This window comes from Prionailurus bengalensis, chromosome E3 (assembly GCF_016509475.1).
Source record: "Prionailurus bengalensis isolate Pbe53 chromosome E3, Fcat_Pben_1.1_paternal_pri, whole genome shotgun sequence".
NCBI classification, from domain to species: domain Eukaryota; kingdom Metazoa; phylum Chordata; class Mammalia; order Carnivora; family Felidae; genus Prionailurus; species Prionailurus bengalensis.
In genome coordinates, this window is record NC_057357.1 from 11,692,693 (window position 1) to 11,716,805 (window position 24,113).

General features: G+C 60.8%; 2 protein-coding genes across 3 annotated transcripts in view; one reads left to right on the plus strand and one right to left on the minus strand.

Moving 5' to 3' along the window:
• RCC1L (RCC1 like) overlaps nt 1-841 on the plus strand; it is a 35,087-nt gene extending 34,246 nt beyond the window's left edge. For both annotated transcript variants that reach the window (XM_043559871.1, XM_043559872.1), the window contains one exon: nt 572-841. In XM_043559871.1, coding sequence (XP_043415806.1) covers nt 572-649 — 78 coding nt within the window. In that variant the 3' untranslated portion in view covers nt 650-841. The remainder of the gene's footprint in view (nt 1-571) is intronic.
• A 3,455-nt stretch (nt 842-4,296) lies between these two features.
• CASTOR2 (cytosolic arginine sensor for mTORC1 subunit 2) overlaps nt 4,297-24,113 on the minus strand; it is a 57,667-nt gene continuing 37,850 nt past the window's right edge. Inside the window, exons 3-9 of the mRNA XM_043559873.1 lie at nt 15,913-16,106; nt 15,386-15,518; nt 14,725-14,848; nt 13,830-13,940; nt 13,345-13,427; nt 9,937-10,031; nt 4,297-9,857 (exon numbers count right to left, since the gene is read on the minus strand). Of these exons, the coding sequence (XP_043415808.1) occupies nt 9,792-9,857; nt 9,937-10,031; nt 13,345-13,427; nt 13,830-13,940; nt 14,725-14,848; nt 15,386-15,518; nt 15,913-16,106 (806 nt within the window). The 3' untranslated portion in view covers nt 4,297-9,791. The remainder of the gene's footprint in view (nt 9,858-9,936; nt 10,032-13,344; nt 13,428-13,829; nt 13,941-14,724; nt 14,849-15,385; nt 15,519-15,912; nt 16,107-24,113) is intronic.

Sequence of the window (24,113 nt, forward strand, 5' to 3'; positions counted from 1 at the left end):
GGACTGCCGGCGAGGCCTCTGGCACCGTCTGAGACACGGGGGACGCCCCTCGAGGGTGCCTGTCATCTGGGAAACGGCCGACCTGGGACTGAGGCTGGCGGCTAACTCGGGTGAAGACGCCGGCCCGGGAGCCTCCTTCCCAAAGCGGACCCTGGCTGCAGGAGAAGGGGTTTCTTGAGCTGCCCCAGTGACCCGTGGTGGTGACCCCTAGGGATGGCCAGCAAGCACCTGGCGTGAGAGCAGGTGTTGACCTCTGGCAGGGTCATACTTGGGGGAGTAGGCATGTTCTAGCAGCCTCTCCGACGGGTGGGCATGAAGAGTCACGTCTGCCATCGGCCGGGTGGGACGTCGGGATGGCTCTTTCCACGGTGATCGCGTTTATTCGTCTTAACACGCCTGCCGGCTAGGTAGAAGCACCCCCATTTGCAGGGTGGGGAGCCGAGGCTCCGGGAGGGTAAGTCACCTACCAAGAGGCAGAGCCAGGGGTCAGGCCCAGGTTGGGCCTCCTCCAAGCCCGTCCGCCTCCCAGCCGGCCCCGTCCCCTCACGGTGTGCTGGGTCCTGTTTTGCAGGTGACGATGCCCGGGGAGCCCGTGGATGTGGCGTGTGGTGTGGATCACATGGTGACTCTGGCCAAGTCGTTCATCTGATGCTGCTTCTTGACCGGCTCGAGCCCAGACCCGGCCTCAGAGCCACTTGGACTGCTCAGCAGGGGGTCAGAGGGGATCGGGGCCCTTCGTGAAGGGTGACACGCTCTCCCGGTGCCCTTAGCAGGAACGTACTGGAAGAAGTCCCACGATTCAGTCCCTCTGGCTGCGGGTGAGACCTGCCACATTCACCAGGCTGAGCTCCAGTGAGACGAGTCCCAGGCCACGTGGCCCTGGCAGGGCGAGGGTAATCTACACGTCTCCGCTCTTTCCGGGGAACACACGACGGCTCCCGGGGTCATCTCTGGCTGGAGAGGCGGGTCCGAGGAAAGCTTAGCTCCATGGCACGTTTGATCGTAAAGGGGGATCTGGGCCCCGGGAGGGCTTCTGTGACCCTCTGACCACGGCCGAGCTCCCGGTTGGCGCGTGGACCCCAGCGCGAGCCCCGGCCTGACCGAGGGAGTTGGGCTGTGGCTTCGGCCAGTCACCCGGCTCTGCTGCCCCGCGGCCGGCTCGCGCTGGGACATGAGCTGCAGTCCCTTGCGAGTACCGGTGGGCCCCAGGCGGCACGCACGGCCCACGGCCGTCAGGAGCCTCCTAACCATTCTCCCCGCCTGGCTGGGGAAAGCCGAGGAGCCCCCGCAGGAGGAAGAGCGAGGCCCGATTCTTGGGGCACTGAACACGCCCCGCGGAAGCCTGGCTGGAGGGCCGGCCCCGGGGAAGAGGCTCAGAAAGTGTGGAAAACATTTGAGGAGTAACATAACCTGTCCTCTTGCTTAAAACTTCTTTCAGAACTCTCTTTTGCAATAAAGCCTATTTTCTGCCTTTTTATTTTTGAGCACTGAAGAAGTCTTTTATTTTTACTTTACCTGATCAGAGATTAGCTTTCAAAAGCCGGACTTTGGACAAAGAGACCGCTAGAAGCCAGTGACAAATAACTTTAGGGGACAGTCCTGCCTGAAGGCAATTTTTCTGAACAGGGTGTCCTCCCACAGTTCAGTTGGGAGAAAATGACGAAATCTAAAATAATTGATAATGGTGCCACAGCCCAGGGAGCTCAGTGGCTGCACCCCCTTCCTTTTGTCCATTCACTCAACAAATACTTCCTGTCAGCCCCTGTATGCCAGGCTCGTGTAGCACACTGGGTCACTTGGGGCCAAGAGCCCCGCGAGCAGGTGTCATGAAGCTGACTTCTAGGAGGCGGAACACCGTAAACAGGCAAAGTGGAACATACGGTAAGACGGTTATGCGGGCTGTGGAGAAAAAGCAGGGGAAGGGGGCTGGCGATGTGGGGCGCTTTGCGGTCTAAAGTGGAAAGGTTGGGGTGCCTGGCTGGTTCGGGCCGCGGAGCGGGAGATTCTCGATCTTTGGGTTGTAGGTTCGAGGTCCACATTGGGTGTAGAGATTACTTAAAAATAAAATGTTTATGGGGGCGCCTGGGTGGCTCCGTCGGTTAAGCGTCCAGCTTCGGCTCAGGTCATGATCTTGTGGTTTGTGAGTTCGAGACCCACATCAAGCTCTGTACTGACAGCTCAGAGCCTGGAACCTGCTTCGGATTCTCTGTCTCCCTCTCTCTGCCCCTCTGCCACTCACGCTCTGTCTCTGTCTCTCTCTCTCTCAAAAATAAACGTTTAAAAAAAATATTTTTTTATTTTGGAAAGAGAGTGGGGGAGAGGGGCAGAGGGAGAGAGAAAGAATCCCGAGCAGGCTCCAAGCCCAGCATGGAGCCCGACCCTGGGATCCTGACCTGAGCCTAGATGAAGAGTCAGACGCTCAGCTGACCCAGGCGCTGCAAAAATAGTCTTAAAAAAAAACAAAAAAACGTGGAACGGTCACTTCTTTAAGCAGGAGTCCTTGCTGTGTGTGGCCAGAGGCTGCAGGAACCAGCCAGGTTGCATCGGGGGGAGCGGCCCCGGGGCCCCTGTCGGGCTCATGCGTACCTCCTCTTCTCTGTGGAGAACCAGTTCTTAAGCTTTACAGCAAAGGTTTCCCATAAACTTGAGAGACAAATTGAAAATGCTTTGTCACCTTCCTTCCCCAAACTCATGGTGGGGCCGCGTACCGTGTTGCCCCAGGGTGAAGGACAGAAATCTGTCCTCCCTGAACTACGGATCTTAAAGCACCCGCCGGTTTACAGAGGGGGAGTGTCCCAGAAGGCCACGGTCATGCGGGGGGTCCCCCCGGTGGTGGGCAGGGGCAGGAAGTGATGGTGCTGAGCAGGGTCCGTCGAGTGGTTTGGAGCCTCCCACCCCAGATTCGGATCCGGTGACTACCTCCATCTTGGACACCGCGACCGCGGCACTTGTAAGGGACGCCCTCGGTCGGGCTTGGTCTGCCTGGCTGCTTGGATTGCGTCAGCCACACGCCAGGCCCTCTCCACAGTCGTCTTCTGTGCCAGGCTCTCCGCTTCCGTCCCCTCGTTCCTGACCCTCCCAGCGCTGGGCAGTTGGGTCCCCGTGGATGTCCTGGCTCTGATGCGTCATCTGAAGGCCTGAGAGGGCGCTCGGCCTGCAGACCCCAGAGGGAAAAGCCTTCAGGGCAGCAGAACTTTCTGGAGCTCAGGGTGGTAAGAGTGCTCCAGCCCCCCTGCGCCAAGCCCTTCCATCTCCAGGGGCAGGGGTGAGGTGGGGTGGGCGTGGGCGTCGGTGGGTGGGGCCAAGCGCAGACCTAGGCCTTCAGCCCCGCCCTGCTCACACCTGCCTTCCACGGAAAATGCCAGAGATTCCAGGATCTCTTCTGTGCCCAGGCAGCCCCGATGCCCACCTACCAAGGCAGGGGCGCTGGGCAGGTGCCCTCCCTCTTGCCTCCAGGGTATCTTGTCCGAGCAACCCTTCCCGGGGGTGTGACGTCCACAGCAGGGCTCCAGGCTTGGGGAAGAAGCCCTGTCCTCCATGATCCCCCCGCCCCCCACCCCCCGGCCCCACCTCTGCCAGAGGTCTGGGAAGGGATGGAGGGTGTAGTGGCCCGTCTCCAGGATGGCCCCCGAGCCCCCGACCTGCCGGCTCTCACACCCCCGAGCGGCCTCGGCCTGTGTCCAATCCGAGCTGGGCTGTATGATGGCATGGCCCTCAGCGGTGGTGTGTGAATTCTGAGGCCTGGGAAGAAAAAAACCATTCTGGCTTCTCCCTTGGCCCTCGAATCCCTTGCTCTGGGGGAGGCCAGGCACCCTACCGCGAGGAGACTCGAGCAACCCCGAGGGGGGGCCCACGCGGAGAGGAAGAGGCTTCCTGCCAGCAGCCGGGCCCAACCTGCCGGCTGTGTGAACAAACCGCCCTGGAAGCAGATCCTCGGGTCCCTCGGCCAAGACTTCAGACGACTGCAGCCTCGCGAGGGGCTCTGGGCCAGAACTGCTCAGACTGCTCCCGGATTCCTAACCCACAGAAACCGCCAGGCGCAAACAGTCATTTTCCAAGCTGCTAAGTTTGGGGGCCACTCGTTACGCAGCACCAGGCAACTGATTCGGCCCCTCTCGCTCTGGGGCACGTTTCCTCTCTCAGACTCTGGCTGTTGGGCTGGAAGCCTTGTTCTCCCTCCTCCCAGCACCCCCGGCCTGTCCTCCACCCACCCCCGCTCCCGACCGTGGCAGAGAAGGGAAAGACAGCAGACGTGGTCCCGGGTCAGCCCCAAATCACACAGCCGTCAGCCACCACCCGTTTTTTTGTCCATTTTAATTAACACTTTACAAAGTACAAAATATACTGTCTTTTTTTGGGGGGAACATTAGGTACTTTTTTTCTCTCCGTCATACAGTACATGAATCTCGAGGGTTTTGTGTTTCTTCAAGAAAAAAGAGTAAGCGTGAGGGCCCCCGGGGCGTAGGGTCACCCGGTGCTCCCCCCTCGCCCAGGCCCCGGGACAGATCTAAGTGCCACTGCTGCTGCTGGTGACCCGGGGCATTGCCAGGTGAGGGCCGGACCCCCCGAGGCGAGGCCCTGGGCAGGGCAGAGGCCCCTCGGAGCCCCATCATGCACCCAACATCCACTCACCCCCATCTCAGGATAACGGAAATAATTTTGGCATAGAGCAAGAGAAGGACTTGGGATTTTGTTTGTTGTCAGCCCCCTGCCCTCTCCCCACCTCCACCCCACCCAGTTTTGGAGCCAACCCTGCTCAGTTCTCCCTGGACCATTTTCTGAACAGGTAAACTGAGGCAGAGGACGGGAAAACGCACTGGGCTTGACCTCGGTCTTGGGACACGAATTTGGCCCGTTTTTCATCCACCACCAACCGCACTCCCCACCCTGGTCCCCGACTTCACTGGACGCTCTTTGCAGACGAGCCCCCGGTAGGCAAGGGGCACCGGCACCCTACCCGTCTCCCCGTGAATACTGTCTTCAGGGCTGGGCGCTCCTGAAGAGCTGGCCCGGCAGGTCTAGCCCCTTGGGGCTGGCTGCATGGGCTGCGTGGGCCGCCAGGCATCTGTGGGGCACAGCAGAGCCCCTGCTGGGGACATCCCTGTCCCCCACACCCTATCAACTCTACAGGCAGCCCCTGGGTAAGAATGCCCTTGAGGCCTCAAAATACTGAACGAGCCAGGCCCTTGGCTCGGATGTGGGCTTTGCACACACGCCGATGTGTAGGACACGTGCACACTCCCACGTGTATGTACACACACACGCGGCCGAACTCACGACACTGTCCTCCCAGCCTTTCCCCACCTTGTTCCGAGAGCCTCAAACGCCCTCCCCACCACGGATGCCGCGGTCCAGGCCACAGGCTTCTTTCTCCCTCTGACCCGGGCCACTCCTGGCACCATCGGCCCCAAGGATGGCAGGCTGCCTCAGCCAACAGCTCCCGCCTTGCCTTCGCCTTCTCAAGAGAGCAGGCTTCATAGGAGGTCGTGGATGTCAAAGCTGAAGGCCACGGCCCCCCCTGTGGCTTTCTCCCCAGGGTCTAAGGAGTAAGAGACAGTTAAGCTTGCCCTTTTGTTACCTGTACTTTGAAAATGAAAGAAAGAAAAAGAGCTGGGATGGGCTGAGATACAGGAAAAGGGTAGGAGTCAACTGCCCTCCACCCGGGCCTCTCTCCCCAAGCCCGCCCTCTGCTGGGTTGACCACCAAGCGGCCATCTTGGTTGGCTCCCCTCTGGCGGCCTCTTTGTAGGGAGGGCTACCGCCCCCTCCAGGCCCAGCACCTCCCTCAGCATAGCGTCTGGGAAACCTGAGAAGCCAAAGCTCTGGTCTTTGGGGTTGAGGGGGGAGACTCCATTATCCTTGCCCCTCAAGCTCTGCTCACCAAGCCAGCCACACAACAGGTCCATTTCCCAGCGTCTGTGACAGCCGTGACAGGCTGCTCCTGGCTCACAGGAGGGCATGGACATATTGGGGGGTTTCTTCCTACCCCCTACTCAGTGTTCACTCAGGAAGTGGTACCAAACATTTCTAGGTCACAGAGCACAGGAGTGCTTGGCTATCATTTGAGAGGTCCTCAAGGTCCCTCTTAACCCTGGCTGGGAACCCAAGTTGTCCCCAAGTCCAGTCCAGAGGCCCACAAAGGCAGCCTAGGGTGGCCACAAGACTCCTCAAACAGCCTCATCTTTGACTATCAGGCAAATGGTGCCCTTGGCTTGGGAGAGGGGCCTCACCCTACCCATCAACCCAGAACCTTCTCTGCCGCCCTCTATCATCTCACAGGGGACAAGCTTCACCAGACCACGCATCTTCTTCTGGACACCACGCTGGTCACCAGGGCCACGCTGTCTGATGGGGGAAGGCCATGGCGGGCAGCTCTGGGTCACCTGGCTCCTTTCCTGCCCACCAGGGGCCTGTGGCCTGGGGTGGGTGGCAGGGGGAGGATGCTGGTGCTCGGGACGCTCTGGACCCCCCAAATCCTGGGGAGGGGAAGTCTGCACACCCCTCCAGCTTGGATGTGTGCCCTGGGCTCTGGAGCCCACCACGGAGGAAGGGGTGCAGAGGGAGGAAGGTGTTTCTTGGAAACCAGAGGAGCCCATGCTGAGGGTTGAGCCACAGAGACTTTTGTAACCGGGGGTGAGGGAGAAGGGGGTGGTCGAGCCTCCCGTCTCCCCACCTCCTCTCTTTAGTGTGCAGGGATGGGGCAGGTGAGGGGTGAGGGTGGCCTTAAGCTGGTGCAAGCTTTTCTTACCGCGGAGTGGCACAGAGGCAAAGACATGCACATCTGGAGCCCAGGAGGCAGGTTGGGGCCACCACTCACCCCTACCTTTCGGCAGCCTCACTCAGGAGCCCCGTTTTCCTGCCCCTGCCATGTGCCCCACCGGCCAGAGCCAAGATACCCCCCGCCCCGATGGCACGTCCCTCAGGCCACTCTGGTGGGTCTGGAGAGCCCCCCGCACCCAGCAAACGTGGGTTGGCTTCCCTCCCAAACTGCCGTGGAGACCAAATCCCTGACTATGCTCGTCACGGGCACAGCAAGAGGGAAGCCCAGGGAACGGGAAGATCCAGACGGCAGCTCGGGGCCCAGGCCCAGACGGCCGCCAACGCACCCAAGCGGCTGGAGAGCCCAGCCCTCGCCCCAGCCCCCCCTGGACACAAGGTCAAGGGCCTCGGTCCTTTTGTTGACTAGACGGGGCCAGTGTCCAGGAAGAGGCCTGAGAAAAGAGGCCGAAGTTTCTCAGCTTGCCGGTGAAAAGGACCAGGTAAGCAGTCAGCCAGGGGGAAGGGAAGGGGAGGGGAGGGGAGGGGAGGGGAGGGGGGCCCAGGCTGGAAAGCAGGGAGGGACCACCTACCTGCCCAGGTCTTTGGGCAAAGAGCAACGGTCACAGGGCCTTTCTGCTCAAGAGCGAGAAATTCCAACACTCCTCCCTCCATACCACCGTCCCCCAGATAAAACAAGGGTGCCCGGGGGCCTTGACCATGGAAACGGGGGTGCAGGCAGGGGCTGAATCCAGCTTCCAAGGGAGACTGGGGGAGGGAGTCTTGGGGCTCCGCTCCTGGGCTGCTGGTTTTTTTCTTCCCTCTCAAGTCAGGGCTTCTCGAATAATGTATTGCCTATATACTTGAATTAAAAATATATGGTGGCTCAAAACGTGCCCGCGTGCACGGCAGACGCGGCGGCAGGAGGCCCCCACGCCCACACACGTGCACACACAGCGGGGTCTGTGATCCACGTACTGTGCACACACGCGTGTGTGCTCACACAGTATATATTAACATATATATTGCTCAAGTATATATGCTATTTACAGTATATATCTATATCAACATAAAACACAGGTATTTATAAGTGTGTACAATAGATACGTCCTGGGGGGGGTGGGCCTGGGGAGCACACGTTTCCGGGGTCACGGGGCCGACACATTTGCTCGGCGGGGTGGGGGTGGGGGTGGGGAGCGTGGAGGAGTGACATCATCAGGGGACCCGACGGGGAAGGAGTCTGGAGAGGCGCGCCACGGAGAATCAAGGCCTTCCAAGGAGAGAAAGGGGACTCGGGGTCTCAGGTGCTTTCCTGCCCGCTCGGCCACCCCCCACCCCGTTTTGGAGCCAGCAAACAGATGGACACGTTTTGGTTGTTTTAAGAGTTTTGTGCAACATGAATGAACTTAAAAAAAAAAAAAAAGTGGGTTCCTCATCAGTGCTTGGGCCCCGAGCATCCTTAAGGATCTGGTGGGTATCCCGGGCTCAGAGGGTCCCCCGACGCTGGGAGAACAGGGCGGTGGGGCTCACACAAGCCCTTCACCAGAGAGACCCTCCTTTCTCCTCTGAGCCTCTCAGGGACAGCGCAAGGCAGCTGTCGCCTGAGAAGGAGCACCAGGGAGGGAGGGGCCGCCTTGGGGCTCACCCCCATTCGCCCTGGTCGGCCTGCCACCTGGCTGTCCCCTGCCCCGTGGCCTCTGGGCACCCCGCGGGAACCCCTATCTCGCCACACACCTCTGCTGCCGGCTTCCTGCTCCAGAGAAAGGGCTAACACCTCTGTGACGCCTACAGACTCCCACGCTTGTCCCTGGAGCCACAGGGCGTCGGCCAAAGGACCCTGAGCCTCTGGGTCCCCCAACAGAACTCAGCAGGCGTCGTCCCTTGTCCCCTGAAACTGCCGCCGACCACAGCCTGGGCGCGAATACATTAAATAAGAAACTAAAACGTACTGTATGGTTTTCTCTATTAAGGCTCAGATAAGCTGCCCCCCCAGGTCAAGTACTCATGAATGCCACAGGCCCCAGCTGAGGGGCGGGCAGGCAGGTGAGTTGGGGGCAGAGGCCTTCCACATCCCCCCAAAAGTGGGGCAGGGGAGGGGGCAGGATAACAGGGAGCCCTGTGCTGGTCTAGTCAACTGCTGGGGAGTGGGGGTGACCCAAGAAACCCCAGGTCCAAAATGCTGGGGATGCCCCCCGCTTCGGGGAAACCAAGGCTCCGCCTGCCCAAGGAGGGTCCAGGGAAAGCAGCGGGGACAGGAGCTCGTGCCCCAGGCTGGTGGGTCTCCTGGGAACCGCCCCCAGGAGTGAGTGCTTATGGCGGGGAGGGTGTGGACAGGGCCCCCTTGGCAGTCTTGCTGGGAGTCGGGGCGCGGGCCCTGTGGATGGCAGGTGAAATTCTGGGTGGCCTGGGTCCTCCCCAGATCAGGGCCCCACCCCCGCTTGTCGGAGCCTCCCCAGCGCGTGACCCGAGGGCCGCCCACTGGCCTCCACTCTGCGGGAACCAGCCCGGAGCTGACGGAACGGGAGACCAGCGGCCACAACATCCAGCCTCAGGTCCTCACGGGGGTCTCCCCGGTCTCCGTGAACTCGGCTCCGCTCGGCCGGCTCCCCAGGATGACGCGAGAGTCAGAACCCCATTGTCTCGTAGGAGGGGCCTGCTTCCTTCGGCATCTGCCCCCCACCCCCCCGCCCCCCGCCGTGGGCCAGGCCAGAGGGGAAGGCCGGTCGGCTCGCAAACTCCCTGGGCCTCAGACATCATTTTCTGGAGTAGGGGTGGTGGGGAGGAGGAGCGGCTGGGGGGAGGGGGGGTTCTCTGGAGGGTCTGGGGGCTCCAGGAAGGCAGGAGGGCATGGGGAGGCCTTGGCTTGGGCCCCAGGCCCGGCAGGGTGAGCAATCAGGGGGTGTCTCCCTGAGGCCCTGTCTTGGGGGCCCCCGGGGCCGATTTTCCAGTCCGTGAGAAATACTGTGAGAAGAATCTTCGGGGGAGGGGCCTGGCCCAGGCCTGGGGGGGCAGACAGGGAGGAGTGAAGAGGCCCTCCTAATGCTTCTCTGCTTGGCTGACTTTCAGGGCGCCGATGACGGCGTTGATGTTTTCTTCTGGTACCTGCAGGGGGCAGGAAGGGGGGGCAAGTAGCCATGAGCCCCGGACTGGCATCCCTCGCCCCCTCGCCCTCGACACTCACCAGCGCGTGGTCGAACTTGAAAGTACTGATGTAGTAGGCGGGGATGTCTGCGGCAGCCAGGGGCTCGGAGATCTGGGCCACGATGCCACACTCATCTGGGGACAGAGGTGGGGACCACGCTCAGCCTCCTCGGCCAGCCTTCCGCCCTGCCCTGCTGACAGCGCCGGCCATGCACCCGCAGTGTCTAAGCGCTCCTGCCCCTCGCGCCCTGAAACCTTAGCGCAAGGCGCCTCCGTCCGGGAGCCTTCTCGGATGTCCCTGGCCAGCAACGAGCTCCCCTCTGTGGGGCTCCTCACGGCCCAGCTCTGTCCGGCTTCAGTCCTGTTTCCAGGCCTCCTTCCCCGCCACCTCTCGAGTTCTCCGAGATGGAGCTGTGGCCGACGGGAGGACATGGGTTCACGCCCTCTCTCCTGTCGCCGTCTGACTCTCTTCTAGCCAGAGTGGTCCAGTCACTTCCTCTCTCTGAGCGTAAGCTTCCCCGTAGGAGTCCCCACCGGGTAATGAGTGACCTCTGCCTGTCCTAAGGGCGGTGCCAGGCATTTGTTTGGGGCCCGAACGGGACTTCTGCAAAGTCCCTCGCCTCCAGCATCCTGTCTGTTTTGAAGGCACCATTCAAGGCTTCCTCCTACAGGAAGACCTCCAGGATGCGAGGACCACTCTGAGTCACGAACACAACCCACTCAAAAGTTTTCAGGTGGCTTCTCCCAAAGCCACTGTTCGGATTTTGACAATGGTACATTTTTCCCAACACTGTCCCCGACTGGGTGGGAGAGGCCAGATCGGGTCACCAGGTCCCCCCGTGACTCTGAGGCTGAAGCCCGGGAAACAGCCCCGGCTGCACCACTGCAACACCCCATTATCACCCCATCCAGCCTCCCCTCTGCCCCCTCACTCCCTGGCCCCGGCTCCTGATCTTGTCAGCCCAGCCCTGGACCCGTGTGGCGACTCGCTAGGCTTCTCAAACTCCTGCTTTTCGCTTGGCCCGCCGGGGGGCTCCTGGCTGGACCCGAAGGCCCTTTCGGTGGCCGTACAGGCCTGGGGCCTGCACATCTGGTGACCCTCTGCCACCAAGCGGTGGAGACTGGTTGTATCCTAGACCCTTTAGCTCCAGACGCAACGATCCCGATAGAGACGGAGGCGGGAGATTAGAGTTAGAACGACGCCTTTCCAACTGTGGGCTGGGACCCATCCTGACACCCACCTAGAAGGCCTGTGGCCAGCATTTTACAAAATGATGCGACGGCAGAGGAAAAGACCAAACGGCGCAGCGCAGAGCTGGAGCGACTACGGTTTTGTGCAAACGCAATCTGGGCTGTGTGCGTGTGCGCACGCGGGGTGAGGATTAGAAAACGTGTTTACTCCAAACCACGCTCGAAAACATATGGGATCTGCCGGTCTAGCATCCTTTGGATTCTCGGGAAGCTATTTTTCTTGCGGGGCTATTTATAGCTGGAAGCATGGCTTCGAACCCCGCGGCGTCCCGGGAAGGCAGGCAGACCCAGCTTCCGCGGCCGATTCTTACACACACCCTTTCCCCTGGCTGCCCGCCCGCGGGGCCGCGCAGACAAAAACAGCCTCACGGCGACGCGCAGACGTTTGCCGATGGAGAGACGTTTTGGGTTTCACCCACCCATCCCCTCTGTATCTCTTCTTTATCTGGACTTTCTGTTTTTGTATTCTACGCGGTCTATTTCGATCAACTCGGAACCAGAGCTGGGGGCTGAAAGGCGAGCCGACACGCGTGTCCTCCTGCTTCTGGCCTGAGTCTCCTGGTGACCCCCCGGCGGCCCCCGCTTTGCCCGCCCGAGCTCTGCCGGACGCCTCCACCTTCAGGAAGAAATAGTGACAGGCCCTTCGGTCTGGCCTTGGCCGCGCTGCCTGTGGTGACCTGACCAGCTCACCCTCTCTACCTTTGGACTCTGCACCCTGGGCACAGCAGCCGGGAGCCACCTGGGTGTCACGTCATACCTCTGCTACTGCCCTCTCCTCCCCGCGGCCGGGTGAATATCCACAGTCACCTTCACCGGGAAGCCCTCCCTTCCTGACCCTTCTCCAATCACCCGGTCCTTCCATGTGACGGTGACAGCACATGCAGCCTGCTGAGCACCTGGGGTAACAGACACGCGTGCTCGCCACCCGGACGCAGCATCTACGGTCACCCTTATCTTACATGGTAGGAAACTGAGGCTCAGAGGTTAAGCAGCCTGCCTGTGGTCTCGCCGCTTTCTTTCAGCCCAGGGCTCATCTCCACATCCCCATGACCCTGCACAAGTAGCGGGAGAAGGGCTGGGGTCTGTGGAGGAGGAGGTCCTGAGAGGCAGGCTGTGGGTCCCAGGGTTGGACCAGGAGCCATCAGTGTACATTTCCCAGCACTCCAGAGAACAGCCTGCTGTCCTGCCCCCAGCATGGCTCTGGCTTTGGCCTTGATGTGAGCAGAGCTGGGATGGGAGGTGGGGGTGGGGGGACCTGTCCCGTCCCGCTAGTTACTGTCCACCTGCAGGCTCATCCAGAGGCGGGTGAGGCAGGAGGCAGGACATGGCTCCCTCGCTGACCCTTCGCCCTCAGGTCAAAATGCCCTGCCACCTCCATCTCCTGTCCCGGGAACTGAGCGCCCAGGGCTGACACGATGGCCCCTGGAGCAGTCTGAGCTTTATCTGGAACATTCTTCACTCCATCTGTGGGAAATCAGTGCTCAGGGCTGGCCGAGGATGCTCCCAGAAACGACTGCCCTGTAACTTACTGACAGCCTCTCCCGGGTTCGAGCTCTGGTATCTGGCGAGTCCAGCCTAAAGAAATCCTTTCTGATGGCTGCATCCCTGGTGACGGGGCCAGCAGCCCCCACCCAGTACCGGGCGGATCGGTGCCACGTGGCCCTGCTACCTACCGAGGGCCCTGAGCCCTGTGGCCCCTTGTACAATGCTCAAGGAAAACACTATCTGCCCAAAGACACTGTTTGGGCAGTTGTGGAAACCGAGTCTGGACGGAGTCGTGGGGAATCACTGGGGATTTCTTCCCATGGGATCGGTTTGTCGTGGTTACGGAGGAGAGAACAGGAAGGGTGAGATATTCAGGGGTGAGTGCGGGGGTGTCTGGAGTCTTACTGGGAGACTGTTCGGCAACTGTATTGATCTACACGAGGGAAACTCATCAAAACAACAGCAGCCACCGCCTGTGAGCAGATGGGGCTAACGAGTGACTTAAAAACAAGGGCGCTTGGGTTGAAGGAGCTCCTCCCGTCCTCTGCAGGCCCGTGCCTCCTGTCGCTTGCTGGTCAAGGGCCCGTGGCGGTGGGGACCTCGGCTCGGCAAGCCTCAGCCTCCCCATCCGCACCGCAGGGTGAGGGACCCTAGACGGAGGTCGGCGATGCTAGGCCCCCCACCCACCGGTGTGGAGCCCCACGGGACTCACCAAATCCCAGGGGCTGTCCTCCGATCCGCACCATCTTCCAGAGCTCTCCGGACGCACTCGTGAACAACAAATTACTAGGGAACCTTAACAAAGAGAGAAAAACCAAGAGGCTGATGTTGGTCGTGGTCCCTTGGCCAGCCCTCGGGGCACTGATGCGGGGCCACAGCGAGGGGGCTCGGGAGCTCCAGGTGTCAAGGACCCCCTCTCTGTGCCCTCCTCATCTGGGCAGAAGGGGAGGGCAAGGCTGGGAGCGGGCTTTGGAACAAATGCCCCCCTTAGCCAATTTGCACGAGGGATGCCATCGCCAGCCCTGGCCCCAGAGACGGGGAGCGTCCGGACGGCCCTAGGCCTTCGTCTCTCTGAGCTGCTGTCATCTGAAAGATGGGCGCAGCTCACCCACGAGGCAGGGCTGTGCTGAGCACCCACTAGGTACGAAGTAGGTGACGTGCCCACCACGGAGCCAGCCCACCCTGGGCCCGACTCACCTCTGCTGGGTCTGCACGTCCATCACCAGGGAGATGTAGCCCTCAATGAGGGAGAAGGAGAAGAAGCGGATGTGGCCGCAGTCCTCACCGGCGGCCATGGGGTCCTTCACTCTGGGGGGCCGGGGAGGGGGCGCTGGTGAGGGGGGGCAGTGGGCCCCCGCTGCACCCGGACCCCCACCCGGCCTGCCTGCCCGCTCACGGGCCTCGGCACACAGTGCTGGGAAGCCCGGGAAAGCCCCAGGACTTGGCCCTGACCCCGCCCTGCTGGGTGACCCTGAACCTGTGCCCCCCGCCCCCCGCAGTCTCGTCATTGGTGAGATACAGATGAGCCCACGGCGTTCACCGAGGCGTGCACCACACTTCGCAGCGCCGGAGACCCGGAAGGCCCCGAGTGCAGACTACACGTGTCCCTTCCTCAGCAGCGTCCTCTGTCCCTGCACCGATCCCAGTCTCAGGGCACAGGCTGTGGTCACGGCCAGCTCACTGGCCCCTGGTCCCACCTCACTCAGCGTTGGCCTAAACTTAAAATCCGCTCTGAGGAAAAATGCAAAGCCTATTGTCTGCCGAACGAAAAATCCCAAGGTCCTGGCTCCTCGACTGACTGGGCTCTTGCCCTTGGACCTCAGGGGACGACAGTGGGGTGTTCATCACATGTACATGTGCACTCGGGGCTTCCCCCAGTTTCGGGGTTCTCCAGGAAGAATGTCTCCCCTCTTGGAGCGGGCCTTTTGGGTAGAGCCGTGATGCACCCCCTCCACCCCCCTCCACCCCCCTCCGCCACCAGACCAGCTTTCAGGGCAGGTCTGTGTCTCCCTCCTCGGACTGGGGCTCCCGGGCAGAGTCATGTCCATCCCCCTGATACCCCTGTAGCCTCTCATGCCCAAAGGGGCCGTACCCGTTGGAGTAGAACATGACGTCCATGAGGAGTGTGGCGACCGCAGGCAGCGTGTCAGGGTCCAGGCTGGTGACACAGAACCTGTTGCTTGGGCTGGACAGAGGGTGGATGACAGGCCTCTGGACTGGGAGAGCAAAGACATCAGGTGCTCAGGCCTGATGCTCAGGGCTCAGCAAAGACATCAGGTGCTCAGGGAAGAGCAGCATCGGGCAGGAGGGCCCGGGAAGGTGGAGGAGACCTGGACCTTGTCCCTCCTGTAGCCTCCAATATCACCCACAGCTCTCCTGATTCTCTAGGCTCACCTCCAGACCCCCGGGCCTTTGCACATGCCCTGCTGTCTGCCTGGAATGCCCTTTCCAACCTCCACCACTTGGCTGAGCTCCTACTTGTGCCCCAAGCTTCAGTTCGAGAGTCACTGCCTCTGGGAGGTCTGCCCTGATACCCTGGGTGGGTGGGGAGTGGCCTCTGGCCATCGCCGGCTGTGTCCGTGTCTCCCCTCCTTGCTAACCCTTGACAGCAATGTCTGGCCAGGATTGTTACGCTATGTTACGCTGGTGCTTAATGCACGCTCCGCTCTGGGGCCGCTCTGGGGCCGCTCTGGGGTGGGACCTGGTCACTTCTCGGGGTCTCCCCTGTAGGGCCCCCCCCCGCCCCAACTCACCCATCTTGGGTTTCACGAAGCCATTGGTGATGCCGAGGTTCTCGGCTGCTACCGTCTCACCATTGACGACCCGCAGGATGGTGAACTCTGACGACAAGGTGTGCGTGACGAAGGGCAGGTCCCGTTCACGCACCTGGGGGCGGGGAGTCAAGGATGTGAGTGGCCCGTGGCCCCTGACCCTCCTGCAACCCTGGGGGGGGGGGGCGGATGGGAGCCTGGAACCGGGTGTGTGCGCCTCCCCAGGGGCAGCTGGGAGGATGCAGGGCAGAGGACACCGCACGGAGGGCTGGGAGGTGCAGGTCTGTGCCCCTTACTTCCTGGCCCCCGGGTCAAAGCAAGCATGGCTTGCGAAAGGCAGGCGGTGTGTGGGGCCGGGCAGGGCCCCGAAGCCCCACCTGGGTGGTGCTGACCCCTGACCGATGACCCCCAGACACCGCTGACGTCTCCGTGAGCGGATCACGGGACGGGGCCGGGGACCACTGTGGACCACCCCACCCACGGCCCCGGCGGGCGGGGCCCCGGCTCACCAGGATGAAGTCTGTCTGGTAGGTAGACAGCATGAACACGGAGATGTTCTGGTCGGCCAGCGGGGCGATGACTGACTTGGCAATCTTGGTCACGCCGATGGGCTGTGAGCCGGAGAAGCCACCCCCGCCCGACACCACGTTCAGGGCCAGCCAGGTGGCGCCTGCCACGCTCAGGTGCTCCGAGGAGGGCAGCTCTGGGGGAGGGAGGGGAGGACACGGAAGGCAGGCCTGTGACTGCTGGGTCCCAGGTCCCGGGGGGGGGGGGGGGGGGCGGGGCAGGGCTGCAGGGACAGGGTGGCTGTGTGACCCCGGCCAGCCCCGCCCTCTGGGCCTCGGTGCCCTCGTCTGTCAAAGGAGGATGGGATCCGGGGTCCCGGGCCGGGAGCACCGAGCAGACATGCATCAGGCAGCTCAGCAGGGCAGGAACCTCGGTGACAAGTGCCTTATGGGGCTGGGCCTCCATGTCCTCCGCCATGATCCTCATACCAACGATGGTATCCAGCAGTCAGTAGTGACTTTGTTATTTCCAGTTCTCGCTCCAGAGTCGGGCTGCCATCACCACCCTCATACTGGTGGAATGGGCCCTGTGGTTTTCATACTGGGTTCCTGGGCCCCTCCTAGGGGGCCGGAGGTAGACAGGGGGCCAGCGCCAGGGCGGGGGGTGGGGGGGCCCCCAGGATTTCTCTCCCTGCTTCTATCAGACTTGCGTCTTGGAAGAACACAGAGCTCCAGGAGGGTTCCTAAGGATGCCACCCGACTCCCTCCAGACAGCCCAGGGATCCTGGGGGTGAGCACCGGGAGGGTCAGAGTGGCAGTAATCACCGAGGCTCCCTGACCAGCTCACAAACCCCCGGAATCCAAATGTTCACCTGTCCTAGCCGGTCCCGCAGAAGAGCACTCTGAGACTCAGGACTGGAGCCTGGCCCACAGGACGCGGGTACACGCAGGTGCACGTGTCTCCAACGCACAGCTACAGAGTGCAACGCGGGCTGCACACGGGGCTCTCTGTGCATCACAGGCGTCTGCTCAGACACACCCTGTACCAGGACTGTCATTCCCACTGTAGGTGTGGCGCACCAGAGCGCCTAGGGGGCTGGCGACCACCCGAGATCCCTTAGCGAGTGAGAGCCAGGATTCAAACCCAGGTCTGACTAGGAAACAAACCTCACGCTCTGTTCTGGGCACTGACCTGGAAGAAGGGCCAGGTCCTCAGTCAGGGCGGGAGACCGGAAGAGGGGCTCAGCCACTGGGGAATCAGGGAGGCTGTCTGGACGACAGTGAGGAGGACCGTGCTGCCCTAGGAAGGCTGGGCTGGCCTCAGGCAAGACGGCTTCCAAGGAGGGGAAACCGAGTGAGGCCCCACCTGGACTCCCACCTGCCCAGCTCCGGTTGCCATGGTAACCACAGGCTAGTGAGCCCATTGGTCCTGCTGCTGAGAAAGGGCGATCGGGCCAGGCTGGCTGGAGAGGGAGGCGGCTTCCCACAAAAGGGGAAAGTCTGGGAGGAAGAGCAGGGGGAAAGGCTTTTTAAAAGGTTTTATCTTGGGGGAGGGGCAGGGGCGGAGAGAGAGAGGGAGACAGAGGATCCGAAGCAAGCTCTGTGCTGACAGCAGAGAGCCCGACGTGGGGCTCGAACTCACGAGTTTTGAGATCATGACCTGAGCTGAAATCACGAGTCGGGAGACACTTTTAGTCTGTTACGTGGGGGGTCAGAAGAGAGAGAGCCCCAGGACAGACCTCCAGAGGAAACACGCTCCCCAGAACCAGGAGCTCAGTTCTGAAATTCTAAGGGGCAGCACTGAGAGCCCCCCGGGGCTGGGGTGTCCCGACAGTCCACCCCGTGAGTCGCAGGGCCCCGACGGTGGCCAGCCATCTCAGGCACCACTGTAATATATTTGGCGACGAAAATCTTAAGTGTCCCTTTTCATTAGGGCAGAACCCCTGAAGCCTTCTTCGGAAAATTCCGGAAGGCTCACTCATGTTGCCGCATGCTAACACGAGGCCGTGTCAGCTTTGGCATATCCACCCTCTGCCTGCCCATTCCAAGCTGCTCACAACCCGAAAGCACCCAGCGGCTTCCCACATCCTTCGAAGAAAAGCCAAAGTCCTCTCCTCAGTGAGCGCTGTCCGGGGGAGCTCTGTGCAGGGACGGAGGGGGGCTACACCTGCGCTGCCCCCAGACGGTCGCCATTCCCACCAGAAGAGATACGGCTGGTGCAAGCGAAGAAAACAGACTGTGAGTTTTATTTAATTTTGGTGCATTTCAATTCTGATGGCTGCACACGGTGAGTGGTTACCGTCCCGGGCAGGGGGTATGAGTCCCCGGGGCGTCACCCTCACCGGGGCGCTGGCCCCGGTCGGCTTCATTCTCCGCCAGGCTCAGCGCCCGGCCCGCGGAGGTGTGAGATGAGTGGATGAGGGACGGTGGCAGCTCTACTCTGTCCGGGCCGCACGGTTCCCACCCCCCGACCTCCCCTGTTCCCTGCCCCGCATCCCCCAACTTCCGCCCAGCTTGGTCAGTGCTCCGTCACCCTGCCAGACCCGAGGTGGGGGGTGGCCCCCAACATCATCCCTTGCTTGTATCCACCTTCCCAGGATCGGGCAAAGGCCCCGGGGCAGCCGATGCCACTCCCACAGAGACCATTCCCAGAGCCGGCCAACTTCTCTGAATTTACAATCCACCAGTGGGGACCGATGCCCATCTGCTTGTGGACGCACCGGACGCGTAAGAGCCAGGATTCAAACCCAGGTCCGACTAGGAAACAGACCTCATGCTCTGCTCTGGGCACTGACTAGGAAGAAGGACCAGGTCCCCAATAAGGGAGGGGGCTCCGAAGAGGGGCCCAGACATCGGCGAATCAGGGATGCTGTCTGAACGCTGTTCATCTACTTATGGACGCACAATAGGCTGAAAAGTCAGCCCTGCTCCCATTTCACAGGGTCGGAAACTGAGGCCCAGAGAGGGAAGCTGACGGACCCCAAGTTCACTGGGTAGTAAATGGCAGGGCAATCTCATTCTGGCACCGTGGAATGCCTTCCAGACCCACCTTGGCCACCAGCCCACGCAGGGAAGCCCCCCCCCCCCCCCCCGCAAGGCTTAGCTCCAGGACTGTAAAGCAGAGGCATTGGGCCAGCAGGGGCTCCAATTGGGACACCATGAATCTCACACCCAGGCGTCGCCTTCATGTGGTCTCAGTGGACCCCGCGAGGCCTTCACCGTGCAGGTGGGAGCTCCTCTGCCCCGCGGACCCGAGTTCCACATTCCAGCAGGGCAAGGTGGGGGGGGTCTCCCGAGAGCAGGTGGGAGGAGGACAGAGGACACAGGCTTCGGGCTCTCGGACAATGACAAACCCCAAACCCTGGCTCCACCCTGCCCAGGGGAGGTTGCCAGGGAGCTGCTGCAGATACAGCGGGGAAGGCGCGTCGTCGGTGAACCGCTGGGCGTGTGCATGGCTAAGGGGTGCTGGTGCGGCCAAGGCTCTGCTCTGGGGAGTCTTTCTCGGCAGGTTTGGAGGAGTCCCGGGGAGAGAAGCCCAGGCCTGAGGCTGCAAACGGGGGCGTGGGGGTGGGGGTGGGAACACAGGATTTCAGGCCAATCCAACCGTTGGCCAGTCTGGGTCTGCCCGCCCTGCTCCCAGCCTCAGGGCCTCCGCTCCTGGCTCTCGGCCCCGGACAGAACCCACTGACGGTGGTCAGTTTCAGACCGGTGGTCACCATACTTCCAAAAGGGCGAGCTTTGCCAGGGGAGCAGAAGCATCTGGAAACCACAGTTGTTTGCGGCTTCCCGCCCCTGGGACCTCAGAGCACTGCCCTGGCATTCTAGGGGAGAGGGAAGGCAGGCCTGTCCGGGCCCCAGCCTCACCCTGGGGCCAAGCTTCAGGGTGCCCGAGCTGGCATTCTGGGGCCGTGGGGATGAGCTTCCAGGAGGCTGACCAGGAGGCAGGAAGCTTGCCCTTCCCTAGAGGAAAAGTGGACCCATTCCAAGACCGAAATGGATTATTTCTGTCACTGCACATAGTACCAGACCCTAAAAATAGCCACTCAGAGCTGAACACGCTCTGTGGTGGAGGAGGTTAACTGGTCTTGTCACCCCCAGCCGCAAAGTTGGGCGGCTCTGTTGCTGGGTAGAGCGCCCCCTGCGCTGTTCACCATACCCCCACGTCCCCAGGACTCCCCTGTTCCGGCTGTGGGACCCGCGGTCCCCCGTGCTACACAGCTGCTACCTCCCCACACAGCCTGTGTGCCTCAGGCTTCTCCTACCCTGCCTGCAGCAGGGTCAAGAGTCCTGGGGTCAGACGGGCGGGTTTAATCCTGCCGATACGACTCTGGGCACAAAGTCAACGCCCCTCGGTTTCTTAAGTTTTCAAACACAGAATGATGAAATCAGGATCAGGTCCAGAAGATGCTTCGAGGATTAAATGAGATAATCCCCATCAAGCGCTTAGCTAAGCGTCTGGCATCCGAGCCCTCACCACATGCCAGAAACTTTGTTAGTACGTTGCTGGTGGTAGTTTCGATGGTTTCTGGACGGCAGTTGGGTAAAACATAACGAGAGTGCTCTCACTGTGCGGCTTCCCTGGGAGGGAGCAGTTGACACGCGGGGCGACAACAGACTCACGGGTGAGGCTTCAACCCAAAGGGATTTCAAATGAAGACCCAGGCGGACGGACCACGGCTCATCGGCCACAGAACGCTGCATGTCCGGCTAAAAAGCACATTTTCCAGCTACACAACGTATCTTTGGGTAGCTGTCTAAATGAGAACTGATGTTAGAGACAGAAGGAGTGTCTCATCCCGCGGGCGCGATGAACAGGATGGGGCTCTTAGTATCAGCTGACAGGTGCTCAGGTGGTTAGGGGTGAGCTGTCCTTCGGATGGTTCAGCAAACGATAAATGCGTGCGCGTGTGTTTACCGGAAGGAGGGAGAGGCCAATGGTCTTCAAAGGTTAACAGGTGGGGAGCCCCCCTTCCAGGGGGAGGGTACGGGGGCGGTTACCGTAGTGGGCTCTCAGCCGCGGTGCGGGTCTGAAAACTGCCAGAACGTAAAGAGAAGGGAGGCATGCCTTGGAAGGCTAGTGGGTATCGGGGAATGAGCAGGAGACTATACTGGGTGGAATAAAAAGACAGGAAGCATAGCCACTGCGGGCCAGCACGGGGGTGTAGACGGTGGAGCTCTCGCAGGAAGAGATCTGCCACAAGGCGGCCCTGGAGGGAGGTCGGAGGGTGGGTGGGAACTGGGGTGTCACGGGAATGGCCAGGACCCTGCAGGGGGCAGGCACTCCAAGGCCCACCCCTCCCCGTCCCTCATTGCTCTCCCTGCCTCTCTCCCCATCCTGGCAAATGCAATCTCAGCTCGGGGTGTTACTTCACGCGAGGCAGGGGCGGAGGGGGGGTGAGTAGGAGGCCACTACACATGCAGATGGGCACTGTCCCCCCACGGCTCCCTGGGAGGATCAGCTTTAGGGGAACAATAGGAACCGGACAGACTGAGCTGGGAGCTTGGACTTCCTGGAGAGGCGACCCCCGCTGGGGGCACCGCTTTGTCGTCCGCTTACTGAAATGGTAAATGACAAGCTAGGGGCTCAGAGCTCTGGTGGGCACAGCCCTCTTTGCCCCTGTGGACGTGCAAGGTAGACACGGCGACTCCCTGATGCCTATGGAGCACGGGTGCATAGTATGGCCATGTGCGCGCCTTCTGGAAGGGAAGGGTGATCCTGGGTTTGGGATGAAGCAGCTCGTCCAGAATCATAAGCAGTGAAAGTGGCAGAGCTGGACCCGAACCTGGGTCTTCCCGTCTCAGCCCAGGGTGAGGCCAGGAGTCGCTTTTCAACGACTTTCCTGCTCCACCTTTGGACCGATCGCAGCCCCTGAGCTTGCCCCTCCCCACTGTGTGACGGATCACACGTTCAGATACGGGGACTTTGTGGGGGCCCGTGAGGAGGAGCCCAATTACCCCCGGGCCCCTCTGAAACTGCAAACCTAAGATTCTGCCCACTACCCAGAAGTCAGGGCAGGGACTGTCATCTTGGGTCCCCAAGAACACCTTGCACCGCACATAGTAAGTGCTCATTAAATATGGGAAAGATCGAAACCCACACACGCTTCCTGCTTCTGTTTGCCACCCCGACGGACACCATCCAGTTGAGCCAAGAAACTTAATTTCCACATTAGACGAAGAGCTGTCTGGTTGACGTCCTGTCCCCACCCCCTCCAAGATTCTTCATCTTGCGTGCAAGTGAACTGCAAAGGGCGGCCGGTTCCTAACCGTGGAAGTTCCACGCCAGTGAACAGTCACCAAGGCTCCCTGGCTGATGTTAACAGAGGCCACGGGAGGCCTCTGGGGGACAAGCAGTGTTTGCACAGCTGGCACAGCCAGGTGTCCCACGGAGGTGGCCACAGACCAAACTCCCTTTCTGAAGAGAAGCCTCCCAGCGCTTGGGCAAGAAGGTGGAACCGTGGGGCTCCTCCCACCCCTCCCCTCCCCCAGATCCTGCCTCTAAGAGCCTTCCCCCACTGCCTGCCACCCCCCCCCCCCCCAGAGCTCTAGAACATGAGTGCAGGAGACAGCACACTTCATTAGAGGCACACGATGTTTCTAGATTTTTCTTGGGCAATAACGGAGGACCAAGAAGCCTGGTTTGCTGGCCAGGAATTGCAGCCTGGAAGCAAGACCCCCTACCTGGAAGTCACAGAGTTAAGGGTGGCCAGAGGCTGGGCCCCTCCTCCCAGCCCCTGCTGGGTGAATAATTCAAACCTGTCCCAGGTCCCACCTTCCCCTGACTTGAAGACTGAGCAGATGAGCCCTTTGCTATGGTTACTTCCCTGCCACTGGAAAAGGTTTGGGGGAGAAGCCAGGCGATTGTTACTGGCTCCGGGGAACCTCAGGGCTTCAGGGTGGTGGGTGATCCCCTCCCTGGGCCACTTAGGGTCTCAAGACCTCAATTTGGACAAAGCCTGCTCATACACTTCCCAGGGAGGCCCCCACCTCACACTCCCCTCCTGTACACTCACCCAGCTGCCTCTACCTGAATCCAGCCTCAGTGATGACTCTCTTCCAGCTCAACAATCTTCAATGGCTCCCTACTGTCTGCGGAATAAGGTGCAAATTTACCTTGCTCACCTCTGTTTTAGAACTGGACCTGGTCTCTGCTTCTTCTCCTGTACTTACTCAGAGACGCCTACCGGACATGCTCTCTCCCTCCTCAGCCCATCAAGGGCAGCAAAAAAATTGCCTCCTCCAGGAAGCCTTCCCTGACTACACGAGCTCCCCCAAAGTCTCCTCTTCGGAGCCCCCCGCCCCCCCAAGAAAGGGACATGCTGAAGAAGACTCACTACTTCTTCCAGACCCAAAACGTGAGGCTCTGTGCCGGTCGGCAGTGGAGCTCAGGAAAGTCCCAGGTAAATTCTGATCTGGAATCTTTCTGGATTCCTGCTCTGTCCTCACTGTGCCAGCCTCCCCACTCGGTTCTCTGCGGGCAAGCCCTTCGAGTTCAGGCAACACCCTTCACTGGCTCCCCCTTGCTCCTGCCTCTCCTGGTCTCACTCGTCCTGCCTCCTTCCCCTGTTCATGTGCCCAGTGACCTCAGTTCCCTGAGAGTGCCAAGCAACCCTCCACTCTGGAAGTGTCCCCAACCCCAACTGCATAGGTTCCACTGGGTAGCTCTTTACTCATTTCCTTGGGTCTGCCTCAGGCCCTGCCTCCTCAAGGAAGTCCTCTTGGACTGCACTTCTGCCCGCTAAGCTGAGCGCCACTCTCCACTGATGCTGTAACTCTGGTTCCTGTGTTTCTGTCCTCCCAAGACCTGAGGGGCAAAGGCTGGATTCCTGCGCTTCTGACCTCCCCTGCCCAGGGCCTGGCCGCTGGAAGCATCCAGAGGTGACACCAACGGTGAGATCTTGGGCAGGTTACACACATTTCTGTGTTTCACTTTCCTCATCTATAAAACAAAGGTAAGAAAAGTCTTTCCCGGGGCGCCTGGGTGGCTCAGTCGGTTTAGCATCCGACTCCTGACTTCAGCTTAGGTCATGATCTCGCAGTTTGTGGGTTCGAGGCCCGCATCAGGTTTTGCGCTGACAGAGCTTGGGATGTTCTGTCTCTCCTCTCTCTCTGCCCCTCCCCTGCTCTCTCTGTCTCTCTCTCAAAATAAATAAACTTGAAAAAATTTTTTAAGATGCTACATCCCGTTCCAAGCCTCGCGTGAA